At 36.3% G+C, this 24,010-nt stretch overlaps 1 protein-coding gene across 4 annotated transcripts in view; it reads right to left on the bottom strand.

Annotated features, from left to right (window-relative positions):
• Positions 1 to 935: 935 nt before the first annotated feature.
• The window catches only part of NCK1 (NCK adaptor protein 1), a 66,315-nt gene continuing 43,240 nt past the window's right edge, over positions 936 to 24,010 (bottom strand). For 2 of the 4 annotated variants that reach the window (XM_079794941.1, XM_079794940.1), the window contains 3 exons: positions 17,540 to 17,783; positions 4,432 to 5,144; positions 936 to 2,422 (listed from right to left, as the gene is read on the bottom strand). In XM_079794941.1, the coding sequence (XP_079651067.1) occupies positions 2,228 to 2,422; positions 4,432 to 5,144; positions 17,540 to 17,765 (1,134 nt within the window). In that variant the 5' untranslated portion in view covers positions 17,766 to 17,783 and the 3' untranslated portion in view covers positions 936 to 2,227. Of the gene's footprint in view, positions 2,423 to 4,431; positions 5,145 to 15,377; positions 15,515 to 17,539; positions 17,784 to 24,010 lie in introns of those variants that run through there. The other 2 variants (XM_079794942.1, XM_079794939.1) reach the window with 2 other exon arrangements.

The raw sequence follows: 24,010 nt of genomic DNA, 5'->3' as shown, positions 1-24,010 counted from the left end.
CTACTTTCTCAAAACCAACTCACTGGGGTTTGCTATAAATAGCTCATGTCTATGATGCGAAGTATTAATTGCTCCCTTTATAAAAAAATCAATTTTTTAATAAGACTGGATAAAAAACAAAGTGATGTAGAAAACAAAGCATCATCAAATGTTTGAAATTAAATAAAAAGATGTTTCCTATCTAGTCATTTCAAAAGCACTTTATAACTGTTTTCTTCATGTTCAAGTGATTTTACAGCAAAAAGATAAGCATACATAACTTTTGTTTTCATTAAACTTCTCTACTAATCATCTTCAACAAAGAGGGACTGATGTCTAACCACTATGCTGTATATCAGAAACTAATACAAAATAATACTGAATATAAACTGTACTTTTAAAAATTAAAAAAAATGGGGGGCTGAGAAAGATAATGAAATATAAACTAAAAGGCTTTAAAAGCAGATGTAATGAAGATGAAAGCTTGTACATCAATGTCTTATTTATATTTGCTGACTCCTATTGCTTAGTGGGAGAAGCCAGGCCTGCCACCCAGTGGCAACGTCTTTTAAAATGATTTTAAAATAATTTTAAGATTTAAAGAAAAAAAATTTTTTTAATAAAACAAATTAAAAAAAACACACACACACACAAACAACTCAGCCCTAGCCAGTGTGGCTCAGTGGACAGAGTAACAGGTTTGATTCCAGTCAAGGGCATATGCCTGGGTTGCGGGCTTGATCCCTCGTAGGGGTTTTGTAGAAGGCAGCTGATCAATGATTCTCTCTCATCATTGATGTTTCTTTCTCTCCCTCTCCCTTCCTCTCTGAAATCAATAAAGATTATATATATATATATATATATATATATATATATATATATATATATATAAAATACATTAGATGACTTCAATTTTAGCATCAGTAATTCTGATTAAGTGTCTGCTTATAACATATTAACAATGGAAACATTAATTTGCTTAGGCTGCACTGAGAAATTTTTCAAAATATATGACTTCTGTTTACAAGTTTTGTGATTTTAATAAGAACTTTCAATTAAAATACTAAAGGTTGCTTTGCTTAAATTTCAATCAACAGAATAATGGAGGGATAAGCTGTGACCACAAAATACAACTGGTTTTCTTCTGTGACCTATAGAATTAAATTTAATACTCTACAGTAGCCTCTTATCCATACATCCAAACTTCTGCTTGGTAAACAAAAACATAATAGAAGCACTTGCAAAAATAAGATTTAAAAAATACTTTTCTCTAACTATGAGTTCATCCCAGGTATAAATCAATTTTAGTGTCGCAGTCAACAACTCAAGCTGAAAGGCAGAAATGGAAATAGAAATACCATGCCTGATAATTATTGATGTTAAGGGATGGGGGTGGGAGGGAGACCAAGTATCTCATTGCCTCTTACTTCCCCCAAATTTGGCCATAGCTTTTTTTTACACTGGCACAGTTATATCCTAACACAAGATGCTTTGGGAAAAAATAACACTAGAGCCTCCATTTACAGTTTGAAAAACAGCTTTGTTCTCTTGAATAACCAGATGAGAAAGAAGCACCCAAAGTCTTAGAAATTTAGGGATTTTTGATTCCAACAATTGTAAATTAAAATTGTACAAGATATGTTTTCTAACCTATGTCCCATTTACAGTGAAGACAATAAATGAATTTTTAAAAATAAAGGCAGACAAAACATACTTGATTGATATTTACAATGGCTTATGACAAATCCAATACCTAAAAATAATTTCTAATTTTCCATTTATTATTGCTATTTAGTCACAGAAATGATTAACACTCTCCAAGAAATTTATTTTAGCATATGTCATATATTGATATAATTTTATATGAAGAGAAACCATTGAGAAAGTGACTAATATGGTGCCCTTACAAGGAAATAAAGGAGACAATAAGGAAATTCTTCCATAAACAGACTTTTGATTTACATCATTTTTTCAAAATATAAAACCTTAATATTAGAAACAAAGAAAAAAAACAACAAAGGAAACAAAACAGAAGACCAAGGAAAAAGAATCGCTTATGCAGATGCTTTGCATACGTAGTATATATGTATGGGCTGAGTTATAATAAAAATACTTATGTATTATAGTCAATTCTCATATAGAGTTAGAAATAGCAATATCCAATCAAGTATGATTGGACTGACAGTTTCTCAGTCTTCAATTACATGACGAATTAGAGCTGTGCAGCAATAGTTTCTGGTCAGCAGTATCATGATAAATGCTTGATAAGATATAATTTTTCTCCTTGTTCACTTGTAAAAATTGGTGCCTTTTTGTAATGTTCTACAAGTTCTTCCATGGTGCTGAATTTACGCTGCCCAATGCAGTAGACAGTCTCTTTTAGTTGGACTTTAAAATGCTTGTTTTTCCCTTGTGCTTTTAGTGATACTGAGAAATCATTTGGCTAAAAGAGAAAAAACATGTAGGGTAAACATTTTGAAAGACATCTGTTAGCATTTTTATATTAAACTAATAACAATTAAAATGTGAACACTTATTAGGTGCTAGGCACTATGCTAAACTATTTATGCCTCAAAACAAACCCATTTTACTGATGAGAAAATTTGGGCTGAGAGAAGCTAAATAATCCAAGATTATCCATCTAGTTAACAATAGTCAGGACTCAAATCCAAGCAGTAAGACTCCAAAGTCTCAACATGTTCTACCTAACACCACAAGCAAATCCTTTAAATATCTGAAGCACATCTAGAGCTATCTTTTCTCCAGTCAGACTACTAGAGAAACACAAGAGAAAATCCAAGACATCTACATCTACCCCTTTTCAATTAGTAACTAATAGTAGCTGTCTTACAGAGTAGCTGATACAATATTCTGAATTCTCAAAGAAGAAGGAATAATGTAAACTTATGAGAGGTCATAAACTCAAATGCCTACAAGGGGGGGAAAAAGTAAGTAAGTGACATGGTGGATAGACAGAGGGAACTCCAGTGCTACCCTTCCCTATCAAGCACCTGCTCTTCCGGTTATGCATCGGCCCCAGTCTAAGGGAGGTGGCCACTTAGCTGTGATTGTTTTCTTGTAGGAGTATGGTCTTAATGATGACAGGCCTTCCAATTTTAAAAGGGAAGTCTGCTATCTGAATTTTTATAATTAATCTCCCAATATTTAAATGCTGACAATATATTCAAATGTTTTTTAAAAAACATTGTGCAGGTCAAACAAAATATGCCTAAGACCTCTACTTCAAAAACTCTACTGCTAAAAACAATGGTATATTTTGGTTAATATCTATGCTCAATTAGCCACAAGAAAATACACAGTATTCTGCAATTAAGCTACTTCCTTAACTTCCTTAATTAAGACTTTTTAATTTAACCTAACACTCTTTTGAATAGTCTGTATTAACCCCAGAATCATCTTTTTATCCAATTACTGCCAAAGCTTCAAACAGTGGGCTACTTGGAAACATCCCATACTTTACCACTCACTCCAAGGTCACTCCTTCCTAACCCGCCCACTGCTTGTCCTGGAAAGCAGGGCCAGGTCAGGCATCCAAACACTCTTCCCTATCGTCAATCACCTGCTCTTCCTGGGGGGTTGGTTATGCATGTTATAGGCCCCATTTCCTGAACTTTAGACTTTGGCAGTTCAATCATTATCTTTCCTCCCTCTACCTCTCCCTTCCTCTTGTGCATATGCGTGCATGTGCATACAAACACACAAACACACACAACTTGCCACCAGATAGCATTTCTGCTGCCTTTCTTTCAACCTTTTGTACAATCACACATTCAATTTTGTACAACTACATACAAACAAAGCCAATACTAATCATGATTTGAAAAGTGGAAACACAGTGGTATACTTTATCCAAGAAAAATAAAGGCCATTTTTAAGGGAAATGAGTATCACCAAATTCTAATATTCTAGACAGTACCTAAGAGTCCACATAACTATTTTTATATGGTTTTATAGTTCTACTAGTATTACAATAAAATTTAACTTTTATCACAAGTGCATTTTAAATACCATAACCACTTTAAAAGAAAAAACTTAAATATCAAATTTTTAAATTTAGGAATTCCCTTTATTACATGGACAACAGTGCATCCAATATGCAATTTAAGAAATGTTTTCAAAAGGAAAGAATTGTTTTCCCAGTTTAGTCTACTGCATCATTCTACTCTCAATGAAGAAGCCAATGTTAAATTTTCTCCCTTTTTCAGTTTAATGCAACAGAAAATATTTCAGAAATGCAAAACCAACAGTACTAGACTAGGCCAAATAATCCAGTAGAGTATCACTACTAGGGCTATATTTTATTCAAAATGAAGTTGGAAAAAACGTTGACTTAAGCTTCAGAACATTTATAGGGAAGCCAATTATCCTCTTCAATTTTTTTTTTTTAATACCCAGTGCTCTATTTCCATTTACCTTTGAAAACCAACTTACCGAAGACTCACTATCACGAATGAGGAAATCACCTTCATGCCCTCTTTCATTTAATGCCATTTCTGCTTGATGCCTGGTGACTTTCCCATAATACCAAGGATTGCCAGCAAACTTTCCAGTGAGTGAAGGCCTAATGTAATCACACTGTGGAGGTGATGGTTCCAAACCTGAGGTTAATGGATTATTCTGCATAATGGTAACGTAGTTTTTTGGCACCAGACCAACCATTCCATTGATCTTCCTGCATTTCCACCACTCGGGGTCATTTTCAGGTTTTTCAAGAACATCCATTACATCTCCTTTCTCAAAATTAAGTTCTTCATCATTGGATGAGCTGAATGGGTAAAGAGCCTGTACCACATGCAACACTTGCCCAGTATTTAGGTTATTGACGACTGCTGCTAATTTCTCTGACAGAGAACCCACATGGTCACCCAAAGGACTGTCACCTTCCTCAGTTACATAGTTTGAAGGGAACCATCCAACTTGTCCATTGTAGCTACCTCGCCACCACCCATCACTGCACTTCTCCATGACGATCACCTTCGTCCCTTTTATCAATGATAATTCATCCTCTCTCTCTGCCATGTAGTTAAATTTCACATATGCAGGCATGTTGAGGTCATAGAGACGTTCCCCTGGGTCAACAAAGCTATCATCAGCAGGAGCTGCAGAATCTGGTACACTGGGTTTTCTTTTCACTTTTCCAATGCCTGTTTAAATTAGGAAAAAAAGGTAATGAGAATACGAAACAATGATAACCTAAAAAACCAATTTGCTCATTATTTTAAGAACTCTTTGACTAGTTTTGTAAGCCTTTAAACTTAAATAAATTCCTTTCTTTTCTTTTCTTTCTTTCTCTTTCTTTCTTTCTTTCTTTCTTTCTTTCTTTCTTTCTTTCTTTCTTTCTTTCTTTCTTTCTTTCTTTCTTTCCCCTCTCTCTCTCTCTCTCTCTCTCTCTCGCTCACTCTTTCTTTCTCTCTTTCTTTCCACCCACCCTCTCCTTCCTTCCTTCCATCCCCATGACTTATAACTACAAATTTGTACTTTTTGACCACCTCCTTTACCAATTCTCTTTTCATAATCACTTAACTGTAGTTATATGACAATTTACCTTTTCATCTTTTTTCTTGTCAAAGACCCTAAAATAACTGCACAATTATAAAATTGTCCTAAATTAATGCATTTTCTCTGAAATGTAAATACAGATTATTCCTCTCATACCTACAATCTAAGTACATACATAAAGGATCCACCAAATCCATCTTCTTCTTGTCTTATTTTTAAAACCTAGATTTTTATAATTGAAATAAACAATAACTTAACTTACAACTTGATGTATACAATATAAAATAGTTATGTCTGGGTAATACTCTCATTTGCTTTCTTAGTTCCAAGACCCAAGTTGCTCCTATTTGTTTCCTATGTTTATTTTAAAATAATATATAATTTGTTTGCCTCCTCTCATTCCATTAACATGTAAGCTTCACAAGGGCAGGGATTTTATTTATTTTGTTCATGGATATAATCCCAAGGATCTCACAAAAGGTGATTAATATACACTTGTTGAAAGATATGAGAAAATCATCAAATGGTGCCATCATCACAAATGTATGCTACATCAACTCTAATCAGGCATTTTCACCACTGCTCATTTCTTATCACATAATTTTGTATTCTATTTATAGCAAGAAAACTAAGGCATTCCTAGGTAAAATTTTTCAAATACATTCTCACTCTCTCAAAACTTTCTCATTACTCTTACTCCTTTTCTTCATCCAAGTTTCTAACTACTGATCCTTCTGGGTTCTTGCCATCTTTACTGCCTCTTTACCATCCTTGTTTCCTTTCTACTCTGTTGTCTAAAATCGCACTCAGATCACTTCTATTCTTAAATAATTTTACTTCAACTCTGCTACTGCCTTTAAACTATGCCATTATTTAAAAAGTTGCCTTTCCTTTTACCTTCAAAATTTTCACCATTCACTCCTAACTCCTTATAATATTAAATTTTTTCTTCTAAACCTTGTTATAAAATTGCATTCTATTTGTTTAATAGTCTGTCTCCTTAATAAGAGAATGAGCTTCCCTAGGGTAGAAAACGATTTTATTACCTTGTATCTCCAGTGCTTAGTCGTACAGTACCTACACTAGTGGTAGAAACAAAGTCAATTTTTGTGGATGAATCCAAAGTGAATAATTCCTTAGTTGAAAGTGTTTCCTAAGATGTCATGCTTGGACTTCCCCTCTACTTGAAGGAAATAATACATTTTCATTTCTATAACTTCTGTATAGGGTTCCAAGATCTCTTTGCAGCTCTAAGCTTTTTCTGGAATTCAAGCACTACAATTCCAATTGTCACTAGATATCTACAGATTGTACCACAGTACCTCAAATACAAACACCCATGTCCAAATAAAATATCCATAAATCAACTCCCTTCCTCCCAATTTTCTTACTTCTGATTAATGGTACCATCATCCTTTAAAATCCTCACATTAGAATTCCTATGGAGTAGAAAACTCTAGGCCTCCATCCATCCACCAAAAAATAATTAATGAGCTGAAAAATACTGTCAGAATAAACTTTTGCAGAATTCTGGAATATAGTAAAAAACTTACAAAAACTAGAGCCAGACTTAGGGAAGAAAGAAGCTGCTGCTTTGTAGCATAGAGAAAGCAGTGGCATTTTAAGTTGCTTGCCAACAATCACTTATATCCCCAAACAGTAGTGGCTGTGAGAACAGTAATCTGCACTCCTAATGCCAGAAGAAGCACCAAAGATCTTATTCTCAAAGAACTGTGGTTGTGGGTTTCAATCTATCTCAGCTACCTGAAGGACCAGGACTTGCCTTGGTTTCACCTGACCTGGAGCATTCCCAGGGCAAGAGTGTCTTTTGCTGAAATCATTAATTGATACAGTAGTCTGGGGCAAGGGACAACAATTGGACAAGAAACAGACATTAAAAACCTGGGAAAGAAGCGTTTGGGTAAGGATATACAGGGGGTAATAAGGGCTTTTAAAAGTTCCTGTGTATACCAGATAATCAAGTTTTCTGAAATACATCCATACATATATGGTCAACTGATTTTCAACAAGGAGGCAAACATCATTCAATCGGGAAAAGAATAGTCTCTTCAACAAATGGTGCTAGGACAACCGGATATCCACAAGCAAAAGAATGAAGTTGGACTCCTACTTCACAACACATACAAAAATTAACTCAAAATGGATCAATGACACAAGTATAATAGTTAAAACTTTAAAACTTTCAGAAGAAAACGTAGGGTAAAGTTTTCATGAGCTTGGATATAGCAATGAATTCTTAAGATTTGACACCAAAAAAGCACAAACAAAAAAGATAAATTGTACTTCATTAAAATAAACATTTGTGTAAAGACTATCAAGAAAATGAAAAGACAACCTACAGAATTAGAAAAGGCTATTTTCAAATCATATTCTGTTAATTAAGGGCATAAATCTAGAACATATATATGTTAGAACCAACAACAAAAAGAAAAATCCTATTTTTAAAAATGGGCAAAGAATTTGAATAAACGTTTCTCCAATGATATATGCAAATGCCCAAAAAGTACATGAAAAGATGCTCAATATCATTAGACATTAGGGAAATATAAATCAAAACCACAATGAAATACCACTTCAAACCTACTGGGATGGCGATAATAAAACCAAACTAAACCAAGTGTTGGTCAGGATATGGAGAAACTGGAGCTCTTCTTACATTGCTGGGCAAAGTGTAAAAAGGTGCAAGTGCTATGGAAAACAGTTTGATGGCTCCTCAAAATGTTAAACACAGAATTACCATATGATCCAGTAATTCCACTCCAGGTGCATGCACAAAAGAATAAAAAAGGTATTCAAACAAATACTTGTACACAAATGTTCACAGCTTCACTATTCACAATAACCAAAAAGTAGAAACAACCTAAATGTCCATCAACAAATGGATAAACAAAGTGATATATTCATATAACATTATTTGACCATAAAAGGTTTGAAATAGTGATACATGCTACAACATGAATGCACCTTAAAAACAGTGCACGAAATTCATGCAGGGGGAGGGGGGGGGGGCGGTGTCCCTCCGCCTGGCCTGCACCCTCTCCAATCTGGGACTGCTGGCTCCTAACTGCTCACCTGCCTGCCTGCCTGATTGCCCCTAACCACTCTGCCTGCCGGCCTGCTCACCCCCAACTGCCCCCCCCACCGGCCTTCTCGCCCCCAAATGCCCCCCCCCACCAGCCTGCTCGCCCCCAACTGCTCCCCCCCCCCCCGCCAGCCTGATCACCCCCAAGTGCCCTCCCCTCCTGGCCTGATCACCCCTAACCACCTCTGCCTCGGCCCCGCCACCATGGCTTTGTCCAAAAGGATGTCCAGAAAGTCTCCCAGTCTAATTAGCATATTACCCTTTTATTAGTATAGATAGCCAGAATAGATCAATCCATATAGACAGAAAGCAGATTAGTGCTTGCTAGAGGCTGAAGGAAAGGGGTAACAGGGAGTGACTGCTTAACAGGGATGGGTTTCCTTTTGGGGTGATAAAAATGGTTTGCAATTAGATAGATTTGATGATTACACATCATTGTTCATGTACTAAACAGCACTGAATTGTACACCTTAAAAAGGTTAATTTTATGTTACGTAAGTTTTACCTCATAATTTTTTTTCTTAAAAGATCCCCACATCAGATTCTAAAAAAACCAAAATAAACAAACAAGCAAACCAGAAATAGACTAATAGATACAGAGAACATTTTTTTTCTTCTTGATACTCCTCTCCCGAGGATATTTTTTCCACTTATTTTTTTAAAAAGAGAGTGGCCCCTTAAATCAATTCTCTGAATAGATATTTCCACCTTAATGACGTAGTTTACCTTGTTGGCTAGTTTCTTACCCAAATCTTATTAAAACTTCTACCTTTCAAAAATCTATTCAAGGACCATTTCAAATTAACAACTTTATTATTTTATTCATCTTTCCACTCCATGTTTCTCAACATCCTTTTTCCCCCACCATCACTCTCAGTAGTATTTACCCTTTCCTTTTTTAAGCACTCTAGCACCTTATATTTCTGGAGTCCTTGTATGATAGCGTTTCCTGGGTCTGTCTTTTAGGCTTTTTTTTTTTTCTTTTTTCTTTTTAGCATAAGCTTCCGGAGAAGAGCATTCTGTCTCACTGATCTTTTTCTATCCCTATACTTTAGAACTGTGTTATAGCAGGTGTTCAATAAATGTTTGTTACATTGATTAAAATTGAATACTGATAAGAGAAAATATAAAATTTGAAACCTGAAAATAAAGGCAAGTTACAAAATGATTTTTTAAAAATTAAATGTATTGGGGTGACTTTTAATAAGACACAGGTTTCAAGCATACATTTATATAATACATGATCTGTATATTGTATTGTGTGCCCATTTAAAAATTTATCAATAAGATAACCTTTAAGACTAATTATACAATGTCAAAAAAAAAAAAAGAATTTTTGGACAGACCCAAAAATGAAAGTCCCTAGTGGGAAAACACAAAAAAAATAACCTATTTTAATCTTAGAGGCCAGAAATATTTTAGGGAAAACATAAGTTTAGAATATTCATTTTTTATGTAATACAAAGCCTTCTGTGGTCTCTCTTTTGAGCATGTCTTTAACCTCATACCTGTTCAACTAATGCTATAGCCATACAAGCTCCTCAGTTACCAAAATACACATTCTATTTCAAGGATATGAGCCTTTGCACATGATGTTTTTCTGCCCTACGACATTCACCACCCTCAGTCTTCAAGACTCAGTCATGTATCTTCTCACTAAAGATTTCCCTATTTCTCCCCAAAACAGTTAATGTATTTCCTCTTTGCCACTACTATTCTTTGTAAATATTTTTACTCTAATCCTCAATACTCTGTATACCAATATTTGCTTCCTTGAGATCAAACACCATGTTTTTAATCACCTATCTATTCCCAGTGCCTGATATTAAGTTCCATTACCATTTATCATGTGAACAACAGACAAATGTATGCATAATCAATAACTTAACACTTTTTTACCCTGCTTCTACAATTCTTTGGGAAGGGCCTGTTTACTGCCCTTTGTTTCTATTGCTAAAAAAATAGTCTTCCCAATCTTTCAGCAATGAGAGTAGATGTGAAACTACTTTATAAAATTATACAAATATGAAGTATTAATACCTCTTAATTTCTAAATTATGTTATAATCAGCAACAATTAGATCACTCTATAAGCAGACTCACGCAGGTATTTTTTTCTTTTGTTAATCCTCACCTGAGGATATTTCTTCCACTGATTTTCAGAGAGTGGAAGGAATGGAGTAGGGGGGGAGAGAGAGAGAGAAATATGGATGTGAGAGGGACACATCAATTGGTTGCCTCCCAACCGCCCACTTGCAACACAGGTATATATCCTTGAGTTGGAATCAAACCATCAACCTTTAGTGCAAGGGGGGTAGGGAGGGTAGGAGGGTGGGGAGTGATTTAACTGCTGAGCCACACTGGCCAGGGCCTCCCTCAGGTATGTTTTTCCTAAATTCTTCCCAACTTCACAGTTAGTACAACTCCTAATCTCAATTAGTCCCTTTTGTATTAAACCTTTCTAATCCATTGCTTGAGTCTAACCTTCTCCAATCTTTAGTCGATATGGGTGCAAAAGAGACCCTAAGTACAAATTTCGTCCTGCTATTTACTAGTTAATTTGATCTTGGTCGAGTTACTTAATCTTCTTTAAACTCCGGTTGCCTTGCTTGTGAAATGATGGTGCGGTATTAAGTATCTATCTCATAAAATTTTTGTAAAGAATTTTTGAAAGTTTATATGTTAAGCACTCAGCACAGTGCACAGTACATAGCAAGCAATGGTAGTTACTACTTTTCAACCCCCTCATATTGGTATTTACTTTTTCAAAAATACTTAAACCTTTATTATAGCATTATATAACTGGCCCTGGCCAGGACTGGGAGGGAAATGCTCAGGTCTAAACACTGAGGATCTGTGTAACTCTGAGGCACTCATTTTTATTGTTAGCTTGGTTTTGAAAAAAAAACACAAAAGTGTTAGTATATCTTCCAATCCTTCCCTCACTTCTAACCACTGGTCTAACCTCTCTCTTCCTACAACACTGTTTCTTAACCAAAACAATTTATTGTTAAGTCCTCAAAAGTTTTTAAGAACCTTGGTTAAGTATTGTGAATATTGCATCTTCACATGATAGTTGTTCTCTTCCTAAGGTCATTCTTTGTACCCACAACTATTCTTTATGTAACCTGGCTTTCAAATCTTTAATATACGGGATGCCAGGATTTGGAAGCATCTGAATTTCTCAATACCACTGGTTAAAAGTATTGTTGTAGTAATATATAGAAATGTTTAAAAATACTTTAAAAATGTCTAAAATGTTAAAAAGGCTTTAAAATGTTTAAGTTAACTTTCTTAAAACTTAAAATGTGATATTAAGGACACATTCCCCACTGCCCTGAAGCGTGTGTACCCCATAGATAAAGATTTGAACTTCAGTTACTGACTCAGAATGACTTGCTAAAATAACCATTTGTGTGAATAATGTACTCTCCCTAGATAACCACATGTAGCCCCTCGCCCTGTTTGAGATTAACATGTGTGCATTGACGTAATTCATTGATAGCCACCTGAACTGCCGCGGGTACAAAACAGGCTTTAAAAATGGGTCCTGGCCGGCCAACAATGCTCGCCTGTCGAGACAGCCACAAAGGCACGTCCTTTTGTCAGTCCGGCAAGCAACACCGCTCCTCACTCCTCTCTGTAGCAGACCACAGAAGAACGGCTAATACCTCCGAATCAAGACGTGACCGAGCGCTCGGGTGAGGAATGCCGGGCCCCCTGCATCCGGACCAAACCAACCCAGCTGCCGGACCCCAGAGGATAGCACCACCGGGATCCCATCAAGTCTGTGCCCGCAGCATCAGGAACTTTTGTAAATAATAAAATACTATATGATTTGCAACTACATATGTTTCATGTGGTGTAATTCCTCCAACAGTTAGTTAAATCATTTTGTGTACACTTAAAATTGAAATTAAAGCTTCTGGTCTTTTTGGTCCTAAGCCTGCCCTTGGTCCTACTTGCGTAGAGCAGCCTCTTCACTAGCAACTACTTGAATGTCCCAACACCTGCACGGTTAAAGTGTGTGTGTGTGTGTGTGTGTGTGTGTGTGTGTGTGTGTGTGTGTATATATATAAATATATATATATATGTATGTATATATGGGGAACGCCTTAGATAAACACCCCAGATCCTTTCCCAGGATCTACTTGGGACAAGTATGCCTATCCAAGTATGCCAAAGTATATAAACTAAGCCATGCTTTATTTGGCCAACATACACAGAAAGAAGCTATAGCATCCCTTCACCAGAGCACCTCATAAATTTGAATCAATGCCATTATGAACTGTGTTGATTTTTTAGCATCTACATTATCACAGCAGCTCTAAGTCTTTTATACTCATGCAAACTGCTGCCAGGCTAGATTCTCAACATTTTCAATTTCTTTTAAAAACTTAAATTTACGTTAATGTCTGTTCCTACTTATCTTGTTAATTTCTGTTGCAGTTTTTAGCTTTCAAATATATTTCTGTACAGAATGTATTTGCCATTCTTCCAGCATTAGGTCTTTACATTAAGCATGTTATTTTCCCTCCATCTAAATCACTGAGTAAATAAATGTCCAATAGAATGAGGCCAAAGAAAGTATTCTTCTTTCTTTAGGGAACTGTAATTCTGTTATATTCATACTTCAAAACCAGTTTCTCCCTCCTGGATATCCCCCAGGTTTTTATGGCACATCTAAGATTGGTCAGCTGTTTACCAGGACTATAAGACTTCTAGAGTTCAAAGGGACTTTCCAGGGTCATAGTCTTGCACAATTCTCTCATTTACAAATAAGGAATAGGAAGTTTAGTTATATACCCTTGGCCACATGACTAATAATTGGTTTATCTGGAAGCAGAACTAAGGAAATCTAAATACAAAAATATAGTGTTCTTTCCATTACAGATTTTTTTAAAATTTTTCTGTTCATTTTTATCTACATAAAATAGAGAAATTAGTGTTTTTTATTATTCTGTTTGATCTAAAATATTGTACACTTTTTGTTTTCAAGGGTATTTTTGCTGCCATACAAGCACACATACTATTTCCTCAAATTTTTAAGTCCATTCAGGGAATAGGTGGGTGAATAGCCTATATCTACTCTGACAAGCTGGAAAGCAAAATAAATGTAAATTCTGACTTGCTGTTAGTGAGGAAAGGGGTATTTTGCTTACAAATATCAAATCCTGACCCTGAACCTACAAATATATTTAGGATTAACTATCAACTTTCTAAGACTCAAGAGAGAGAATGATGATTTTATCATTGTATTGATAGTATATACCGAAGCATTATATAAATGATACAATATATTCATTTTATACTATTTCTGGTTGATTTATAGTCAGTATCAATTATGACTAGACTTAGATACAAAATCCACTATATAATTAATAAATAACCACCACCATCTACCTCCCCACCAGAATGTAAATTCTGTGAGAGTACTAGTTTTATATTCTATGATTTTTGCCTTGCTTGCAGTAGGCTCTCAATAAAAATATGCTGATAAACAAATAAATGAATAAGTTAAAGAATAAACTGTAAAAGGAACACTGACCAAAAAAGCAGACCTAAAATTTTTTATAACTCCCCCAAAAGCAAACAAAAGAGATATATCTCTTGGCCACTAAAGTTAACTAAATAATAAAAGGAGTCTTAACCTTTTGCACTCGGATGTCGAGATTAAAATTACTCTTTGAATGTATCAATAATTTGAAATATAAAAAAATCCAAATAAATAAGTTTGTATGAAAAGAAACTCCAGTTTTTTATTCTACTGCCGCACTTTGTAAAATCTGGGGTATTTAAAAAATTAAATCCCGAGTAGAATAAAGGAATCGAGAAAAAAGCAAGCGAGTGCAAAGGGTTAATATTACCATTACAACATTCTTTTTCAACAAAGTGCTTGCTCCTTTTCCATTTTGCCCCTTACCTTGAAATTTCGACAGGTTACACTTTGTTTCCTTACGCTCCCTATATATAAGACTTCTACAACAATTCTCTGTTCATTTTTCTAGAAATATCAAGTAAATGTTCAGAGACCAAATCAACTTCATTGTCATAAGATTATAAAAAGGCCATCACTAGATAGAAAGATTAGGCTCTTGTAAGTATTAGTATTACTTTGTGATCAGAACTCAAAAACAAGCCAAATAATTTACTATTTTCCTCACCGTTTATATTTTCTTTGCAAGCAGTTGCTCTCAGAACTCATTTCAAACTATAAAATTTCACATTTACTAAAACAGTAATTTCTAGCAATCCTACATGGATTAAAACAAAACATTCCATTTACTGGTGCTTTTATTAAATGTTCTCGTCTACATTGTTCCTCTAAAATCTAAATAAAAAGTACTAAAACAATACTGTGTTAATTCAAATGTTGAAAATCATGTTGACAATAAAGGAACTTGCTTACCTAATCCTTTTTCCTCATGTTTTTAATATCTTTACAATTTATTTAATTCACTTCAAATGTCTATGCTAAGTTCAAAGTTACTGAATTAGAACTAACTGCATCAAACTCAAATCATTTATTTATATCCTTTTGCTATCTGTTAAACAGTGATACAATATTTTAAAACTACGTTACTTATAAAGTCAAAACTAATATTATTTGATATCACCAATCATTTAGCTTATGTTTAATAAACCATATAAGCACCAGCCTATATAACTCCCTCCCATAGGTTCTCTCCATACAGTTTTCCTTTAAATTACAAAAGTGAAAAATCTAATTTGAAAACTACAAGAAAACTATGGATTTAATAAACAGATTAACTTACTGAAAAAACCTTTAAAGGCGTTTAACCAATCCATTTAGAATAAAAATTCCGTGTTTTCTTTTGTCAGTTACAGCTCAGGATAATTCTGAGTGAGCTTCCTGGTCTGTTCTGTAACACTGAAACTTCCCACACCCAATCCACGTGACTTGGCCCACACCCAGGCAATAGAAAGTTTTTCTGAGGCTCCTCTCTTTCCAAACATTTTTTCCCACTGAATTATAACAGAACCTGTAAAGCAAGTATATCATGATGGCCACAAATGTGACCTTATTATTCAGAGTTATTTTAGAAGAAGCTTTAAGTCATATATATTTTCAACAGTTGAAAATATATTCACATATTCATTTTTTTCCTGTGTTTTCTTAACTTTCAAACAATGTCTCTCCATCAGCACAATCATTGTGAAACAAATTAATTATATGGGAGATTTAAGTTACCAAAAAGGAGTTCAGAAATTCTGTGGAGAGAAGGCTGTCTGATGCAAACGCTGAATTTACATCACTATACAAGGCTAACTACAGATCACTAATTTAAAATGAATAATTAAAAAATGTATCTAATTGGGCTTTAAAGTTTATATGCAGTAATATCTAAAATTTGGAAACTTATCCTCTTTGCTCTATGGTATTAGTTTTTTCACTACCTTTTGTTAATTACCATCACATTTGCTCTAGTAGCAGGATATCAGCATTCTTTTAAAAAATATCTATTTATATGTGGTTCTAGTCCTTTTCGTCCTTTCATCAATATAAGGCACACTTTCTTCACAGAAGTTACCGTAATTATCCCCAATATCTCTATAAATGTCCAATATTCACAAAATAATAAACATTCCTGGTTCTAACTCTGGTCTCTTTAGCTACTCAAGGAAAATCTCTTTCTGGTTTGTCTTTCAATAAAAAACTAACAATGGTCTTATACGTAAAACCTTAAAATCTCAAAAAAGGTAACCTCACCATGGTAGTTCAATGTCATGGTGAAAATTCAGATTAATAACTTCATTTATTAAATTACATTTAGAATACTGGATTTTTAGTTTAGAAACCAATATTCTGATACTTTATATCTTACTTTGAATTGTGCAATAAATTTTTGCTACTTTATAATGGTTAAAAACAAAAAAGATTTGTCTTCTATTGCTGATTAATTTAGTCTAGAATAACAATATTAAATAAGAAATAAAAAATAATACAAAGTAGTTAATCAATAATATTTTATATTTGTCAGTCATGCATGCCACATTACTCCCAAACTATTTCACAAGGAGAAATTTTACTTTCTCTTCTAGATATATACAAAGAACCCTTAAGTAATACAATGTTTGCATGCTTGCCTGAATACAAAAAATGAAATTCTGTCCCTCCCAATTCCTTCCTGTCAACCAAGGAGACTTTAATTTAAAAAAAAAAAAAAAAGAGGCCACTCCTCATCTGGGCATATTTCCTTCCTATCAGCTCAGCCAAGGCAAGTGTGAAGCAGGTTCCACTATCTCTGGCCCTAATGAGGGCCAGTAAAAACAAACAAACTTTACAGCTAGAGGAAGAAAGAATGGGGAAAAAAAGAGAAACAAAATAAAAGAGATCAGCCTTATAGAAGCTAATCTATAGTAATGAATCTAATTGACTTTTATACAGTAATGATTCACAATTTAAAATTATTTTATCAACTATAAGAATAAAATAATGGTTTGCTTTTAAAAGTGAAGTTCAAAGTGTAAACTATTAGATGTTTAAAATATAACAATGTGCCATGCAAAATAAATTGCCTTAATTTCAAGGCGGCAATTCTGCATCTTACTCATTTATCCCTGTCTCATTTAGATGCAGAATTTGCCTAACTTCATCAGGTACTCAGAGTTCAAAGAGCCCCTGCTATATCAGTCAGTTCTGCTCCTGAGCACCACCTTGGCTTGATTTTTTAACTCCGGCCAGACCCACCAGAGCTACATTCATAGAAACTTCCCACAAACACTTATGACGTCCACTAGTCTCCTGATGTGAACACCTACTATGAGCCAAACTTACCTTGTCTAGCTGAAATTCCAGTCCAGGACTTTTCTAGTCAGATCTGCCCACTGCTGCCAAAATTATGTACAAAGAACCAAGCTCTAACATCTACTTAAAAGAAAGTATTGTTGCTGTTTTAATAAAAAAATAACTTACCTAATGTATCCTTTAGGTTTTTTACAATAGATGCTTTCCGAGCACTGTTTTTCCTTTCCACATAGTTAGAAGGCACAAAACCTGTTTTATTCATAGAATTTCGAACTCGCCACCAAGACTTAGAATCGTCTAGAAGCCATAATCTCTCATTCTTCTTGATGTCCAGCTCTTGTTCTTGTTGGGCCACATAATCAAATTTGGCTACTACAACCACTTCTTCTGCCATCTTTCAGCAGCTTCAGCACTGTAACCACATAGAAAATATTTTTAAGGTGTAAATAATAGTAGTCTACACACTTTTCAAAAGAGATACACCTAAAAAACCTAAGAGCACTGAAAGGTTAAAAGTAAAAATATGAAAAGAAAAAAAAAATACACCAAGCAAATACAAATCAAAATACAACTGGTGTAGCTATATTAATAACACACTAAAAGACTTTGAGGCAAAACCATTACTAATGATAAAGAAGTTTACTATACAGTGGTAAAGTCTGTAATATCTATGCTTATGTACTGATTAACATAGCTCCAAAATAGATTACTAGAAACACACACACAAAAAATAGACATCTATGGCCACAGAGGACAATTTTTAACAACATATTTATCTCAGTAATATATCAAGGAGACAAAAAAATTAGTGAAGCTAAAACAGAACTGACATAATAACCATGTAGTTTGAACTAATCTATAATAATCTATAATAATAAAAGCATAAAATGCAAATTGACCGACAGCCGAACAGCGGGACAACCTTCCGGATGAAGCCGGGGCTGTGAGGGCCAAGGCAGCGAAGGGCTGTGAAGGCCTACTCTTCCACGAATTTCATGCATCGGGCCTCTAGTCCTATATAATAAAAGCATAATATGCAAATCGACTGAACAGCCGAACAGCGGGATGACCTTCCGGACGAAGCTGGGGCTGCGAGGGCCAAGGCAGTGAGGGGCTGCGAAGGCCTACTCTTGCATGAGTTTCGTGCATTGTCCTATATATCTATATAATAAAAGTGTAATATGCAAATCAACCAAACCGTGGAACGACCAGTTGCTATGGCGCACTGACCACCAGGGGGCACTCAACATAGGAGCTGCCCTCTGGTGGTCAGTGCGCTCCCACACGGGGAGCACCGCTCAGCCAGAAGCCCAGCTGATGGCTGGCGAGCACAGCGGCAGTGGCAGGAGCCTCTCCTGCCTTCGCTGCAGGAGAGCGGTAAGGAGCAAGGGGTCCAGGACTGCAAGAACCCCACACTGCAAGAGGATGTCTGCCAGCCAGCTTAGGCCCAATCCTGGGGGTATCGGGCCTAAGCTGGCAGGCAGACATCCCCCAAGGAATCCTGGACTGCGAGAGGGCACAGGCCAGGCTGAGGGTCCCCCCTCCCCCCAGTGCACAAATCTCATGTACCGGGCCTCTAGTAAATATATAAAAATACTAGAGGCCCAGTGCACAAATTTGTGCACAGGTGGGGGTTCCTCGGCCCCTTCTCCAGACCTTGAACCCTAGCCACAGATGGATGCAGCGTTCACAAGTATACATAATGTGTGTACATATTTTGTTGTGGGGGAGCATGAAAATTAGAATTCCCAATTTATCTTTATTCACAAAGAAACAATAGAAAGATAAAACCAAAAAATGGTTATCCTGTGGGGAGAAAAGAGAGAGAACCTCAGTATGGAAGCAGACCTCTCTGGGTGTACTTTTAGAAGCATCTAAATGTTTTATAAAGTAAAATTAAATTTACAAAAAGGAAAAATAAGGTGATCTCCAAAAAAAAAAAAAAAAAGGAAACAAATGAACCTAGCTGTATATTCAGTTGATGTCATAACCACACAGAAACACATATTCTGCCTTTGAGACAGCATTCTTCCTAAAACAAAGTAGATTTCATGACAAGGAAAATTACTAGGTTCATCAAGACGGCACAACAATCCTAAATGTATATGTACTTAACAACAGAGTTCTAAAATACATGAAGCAAAAAGTACTAGAATTGAAGGAAGTAAATAAATCCACAATTATTCTTGAAAACTGAAACACTAATCTCAGTAATCCACAGAAGTAGATACAAAAGCAGCATAGATATACAAAATCTAAACAACACCATCAACTGATCGAATCTAACTGACTTTTATACAATGCTATATCCACCAGCAACACAGACATTTTTTCAAGTGTACATGGTATTAGTCACCAATACAGATCATATTCTGAATCATAAAAACAAACTTTAATAAATGTAAAAGGGTTGATATTACACAGCATGTGATCTCTGATCATGATGAAATTAAAGTCAGTAACAGAAAGATAACTGGAATATCTCTAAGTATTTGGAAGTTGAAAACACTTCTAAATAATATGTGTCAGTCTTCTAAGGGAAAATTAGAATATTTTGAACAAAATGAAAATAGAAACACAACATATAAAAATTGGTTAAAATAAATTTCCTTCCAAGCAGCTAATGGAGTGCTTAGAAAGAAATTTATAGCATTAAAGTACTAATAAAAATGCTAGGGAAAAAGGTCCCAAATCAATAATGTAAGCTTTCACCTTTTGAAACTAAAAGAGCACATTAAACCCAAAGGAAACAGAGGAAGGATATAAAGATTAAGACCAGAAATCAGGAGACAGAAAGAGAATACTTGAAAAATCATTGAAACTGAAAGGGTTGAGAACAGGTCTCCCCGAGATGCACCACTTTGGCATGTTAATTATTTTGATCTGAAAGTAAATCAAGACCTGCAAGCTCATGAGAACTTTCACCTATCTCTTAAATAATTTAAATTTGGAGCCTTGCCCACAATGAGAATCATTACAGAAATAATTTTTTATGACCTATCTATAGGTCAGGGCAAACTTTTAATTACTGAACATCTGCTCTTCTTATGGTCCTGTGAATCCCCAACATATCTTCCCTCATACTTAGCCCAGAATGCCATATATACCTCATTTTAACTTTCGGTACTGGAACCCCTCATGCATGTGCAGTCTCTGAAATGTAAGTGGGTTTCCTATACAGATATATGTACATAAATGTTGATTATTTCTCATTACTCTGTCTCATGGTGACTTAATTATTAGACTAGTGGAAAAACCTAGAAGGGTAGAGTAAAAATTTCTTCTTCCCCCACAAAACCAAAAGATGTTCCTTGAAAAGATCAAGGAAATTGATAAATCTCTAGCAAATATGATCAAGAAGACAAAATTACCAATGTCTGAAATGAGAGAATATCATCAAAGACACAACGATATTAAAAACAGAAGAGAATACTATTGCTGGACTGAATGTCTGTGTCCCTCCAAATTCATGTCGAAATCCTAACCCCCGTAAGGATGGAGCTCTCATGAATGGGATCAGTGCTCTTATAAAAGAGATCCCAGAGCCCAGGCTGGGTGGCTCGGCTGGTTGGAGGGCCGTTCAGTACACCAAGAAGGTTTCAGGTTCGATTCCCAGTCAGGGGCATACAGGAGGAAACCAACTGATGTTTCTCTCTTTCTCTTTCTACCTTCCTCTCTCTATAAAATCAATAAACATTTCTTTGGGTGAGGATCAGAGACAGAGAGAGAGAGAGAGAGAGAGAGAGAGAGAGAGAGAGAAATTCCAGAGTTTTCTAGCCCCTTCCACTATGTGAAGATACAACATAAAGGAGGGACCTCACCAGACCATAGTGCAGTGATGGGCAACCTTTTGAGCTTGGTGTGTCAAACTTCGCCAAAAAACTGAGCATAATTCGGGTAGTGTGTCACTTTGAGGAAAAAACTAACTCCAAGACTCTAGTCGCAAATGTTTCATCCTCAGGAGCAGCAAATGTTTCATCGTCGGCATGCGGCCGCATGTCATCAGAAATGGCTACGCGTGTCATAGGTTTGCCATAACTGCCATAGTGGCATCCTGATCTCAGATTTCCAGTTTCCAGACCTGTGAGCAATAAATTTTTGCTGTTTTATAAGCCACCCAGTCTTGTTATTTTGTTATAGTAGGCCATACATAGTTAGACAGAAAACTGATACCAAGAAGTGGGGGTACCACTGTAACAAATACTTAAAACTGTGGAAGCAGTGTTTGAACTGTATAATGATGGGAAGAGGCCAGAAGAGTCTGGATGTACAAACTAGAAAAAGTCTACACTGCTGTGTAGGAGAGCAAAATTTGCCACCCCAAAATATCTCTGGCATAAGGATTATTTTAAGCTTGTTAATTTTTAAGAAACAGTAGTCAAAAAGAAAAAAAAAAAAGGCTCTGAAACCAGCTAGAAATTATCCTTTAAGGGAAATCTCCATTTGTAAGGGTGTCTTTCCTAGGTGTGCCAGAAAGGATATCTAAAACTCTAGAAACTGGTATTAATGGATAAGGCATGTACTTATATCTGCCTAACAATCTTACTCTTATTTACAGTGTTTCTCCTGGTAATCTCCCATAACTGATATTCCATCCCTAACATCTTTTGTCTTTAACTGAAGATGGTATCTAAGATGATGGCTTCCACCATTTTGATGACTTATTCAGTTTTCTTGAGTCTCTCCAATGTATACAGGTATACGTTATTAAATTTTAATTTTTCAACTGCTAATATGTCTCATGTCAATTTGATTATTAGACCGGCCAGAAAAAAACCTAGAAGGGTAGAGGAAAACTTTTCCTCTCTGACAATGAATGGACTGTCAACATAAGAATGTCAAGCCCTAGTTAGTTTTGGCTCAGTGGATAAAGTGTTGGCCTAAGGACTGAAGGGTCGCAGGTTCAAGTCTGGTTAAGGGCACATGCCTGGATTGCAAGCCCAATCCCCAGTAGGGGGCATGCAGGAGGCTGCTGATCAATGATTCTCTCTCATCATTGATATTTCTCTTTCCCTCTCCCTTCCTCTCTGAAATCAATAAAATTAAAATTAAAAAAAAGGTTGTCAAAACCCACTCTAGCCTGTTTGCTCAGTGCTTAGAGCATCGGCCTGAGGACTGAAGGATCAACAGTTCAATTCCAGTCAAGGGCATGTACCTCAGCTGCAGGTTCGACCCCCATCTGGCTGGGGTTGAGTGTGTGTGGGAAGCAACCAGTCAATGTGTCTCTCTCACATTGATGTCTCTCCCCCTCCCTTCCATTCTCTTCCCCCCACCCCACCAAAAAAAAAAAAAATCAATGGAAAAAATATCCTCTGGTGAGGATTAAAACAACAACAAAAAAGAATGTCAAAACCCGTGGAGGAGAAAACAAGATGGTGGCATAGGTAACCACCTAAACTGCTGCCTCGCACAAGAATTTCAAAACTACAACTAAAAGACAAAACGGACATCATCCAGAACCACAGGAAGGCTGGCTGAGTGGAAATTCTACAACTAGAAGGAAAGAGAAAAGCACACTGAGACTCAGAGGAGCTGTAGAAGGCAAAGATATGGAGGATGCACGCATGGAGAGGACTGGCAACTGAGTATGCGGCTGGCTTTCTCAAGCGAGAGGGAGACAAAAGCTCCCGAATGCTCTGAACTCCAGTTCCGGGCGAGACTCTGGGGACCCAGACTCATTCGGGGAGAAACTGGACTGTCTGGCAGTGGGCGAAACTCCAGGGCGACTTTCTCTCAGAGGTGCTTGCAGCGATTACCGTGGGACACTGAGACCCAGGGGCCTCTTAGGGTAGGGCTGATGGGAAGCCAAGGCTGTCTGCTCTGCCCTGAGACTCTGCCCCATCCAAGTGGAGCACAGATGCTTTTGCAAGTCTTTTCTCATAAGGGTGTCTCCAGCACAGAAGTTCTCCCAGTATAGACACAGCTGATCCTCACAGCCAATGGGCCTGGAGGTCAACTCCTCCCAGTGATACCAACAACAATCAAGGTTTAACTACAACAAGACTGTGCACACAGCCCACAAAGGGGTGCACCAAGAGTGTCCACCTCAGGTAACTGGGGAGGCTGAGCCACTGAGCCCTATAGGACACCTAGCACACAAAGCCACTCTATCAACTCAGGGAAGCAGCCAAAATGCGGAGACAAAGAAACAGGTCAAATATGAAAGAAATGGAGGAAAGCAAACGACTGGATATAGAGTTCAAAACCATGGTTATAAGGTTTTTCAAGAATTTTCTAAAAAAGGCCGATAAATTTAGCGAGGCCCTAGAGGATATGAAAAAGGACCAACTAGAAATTAAGCATACACTGACTGAAATAAAAAATAATATACAGAGATCCAACAGCAGACAAGAGGATCCCAAGAATCAAGTCAAAGATTTGAAATACAAAGAAGCAAAAAACACTCAACTGAAAAGCAAAAAGAATCCAAAAATATGAAGATAGTGTAAGGAGCCTCTGGGACAACTTCAAGCGTACCAACATCCGAATTATGGGGGTGCCAGAAGGAGAGAGAGAGCAAGATACTGTAAACCTATTTGAAGAAATAATGACCGAAAACTTCCCCCACCTGAGGAAAGAAATAGACTTACAAGTCCAGGAAGCACACAGAACCACAAACAAAAGGAATCCAAAGAGGAC

Source organism: Cnephaeus nilssonii (assembly GCF_951640355.1).
Source record: "Cnephaeus nilssonii genome assembly, chromosome: 17".
Classification (NCBI taxonomy): domain Eukaryota; kingdom Metazoa; phylum Chordata; class Mammalia; order Chiroptera; family Vespertilionidae; genus Cnephaeus; species Cnephaeus nilssonii.
Note: the sequence above shows the minus strand (reverse complement) of the source record. Positions and strands in the feature narration are given on the sequence as shown.